Source organism: Aptenodytes forsteri, unplaced genomic scaffold, assembly GCF_000699145.1.
Source record: "Aptenodytes forsteri isolate BGI_AS27 unplaced genomic scaffold, ASM69914v1 Scaffold419, whole genome shotgun sequence".
Classification (NCBI taxonomy): Eukaryota; Metazoa; Chordata; class Aves; order Sphenisciformes; family Spheniscidae; genus Aptenodytes; species Aptenodytes forsteri.
Genome location: NW_008795256.1, coordinates 190,063 through 190,539, shown reverse-complemented (window position 1 = coordinate 190,539; position 477 = coordinate 190,063). Strand labels below are relative to the sequence as shown.

Genomic DNA, 477 nt, shown 5'->3' with positions numbered 1-477 from the left:
CTGGCCTCGGCCAGCTGATGGGTGCTGATCCCGCCGCGTCCCCTCCGGGCCACCCTGCCATCCTCGCCCTCCCCAGGGCAGGCAGGGTCTGTGCTGCCCCGTCCCGCTCCCCTCCCCTTCGAGACCCCCCCCATCCCACTCCGACACGGACTCCGGTCCCCGCGGGGGGAGTGTGTGTGTGTGTAACTTTATTCCCGTCCCCGGGGGCGGCCCGCGGGGGGAGTGTGTGTGTGTGTAACTTTATTCCCGTCCCCGGGGGCGGCGCGAGGCCGCTCTAGGGCCGGGCTCGGCCCTGCCTCCCGAGGCACGCCAGCCAGAGCCGAAGGGCGAACTTGGTGCCGGTGCTGACCCGTTCCGCGTCCCCCCCTTCGGCGGGCGCCGCGCTGAGGAAGGTCGTGGTCGGGAGCTGGGCGGTGCTGGAGGAGCCATCGCTCAGCTCCGTGACGCTGAGGGGAGGGAAGGCGATTAGGGAAAGAG

At 71.7% G+C, this 477-nt stretch overlaps 1 protein-coding gene across 1 annotated transcript in view; it reads right to left on the bottom strand.

Moving 5' to 3' along the window:
* Window positions 1–274: 274 nt before the first annotated feature.
* The window catches only part of LOC103898803 (DNA-directed RNA polymerase III subunit RPC3), an 8,628-nt gene continuing 8,425 nt past the window's right edge, over window positions 275–477 (bottom strand). Inside the window, exon 14 of the mRNA XM_009279156.1 lies at window positions 275–446. Within this exon, the coding sequence (XP_009277431.1) occupies window positions 275–446 (172 nt within the window). The remainder of the gene's footprint in view (window positions 447–477) is intronic.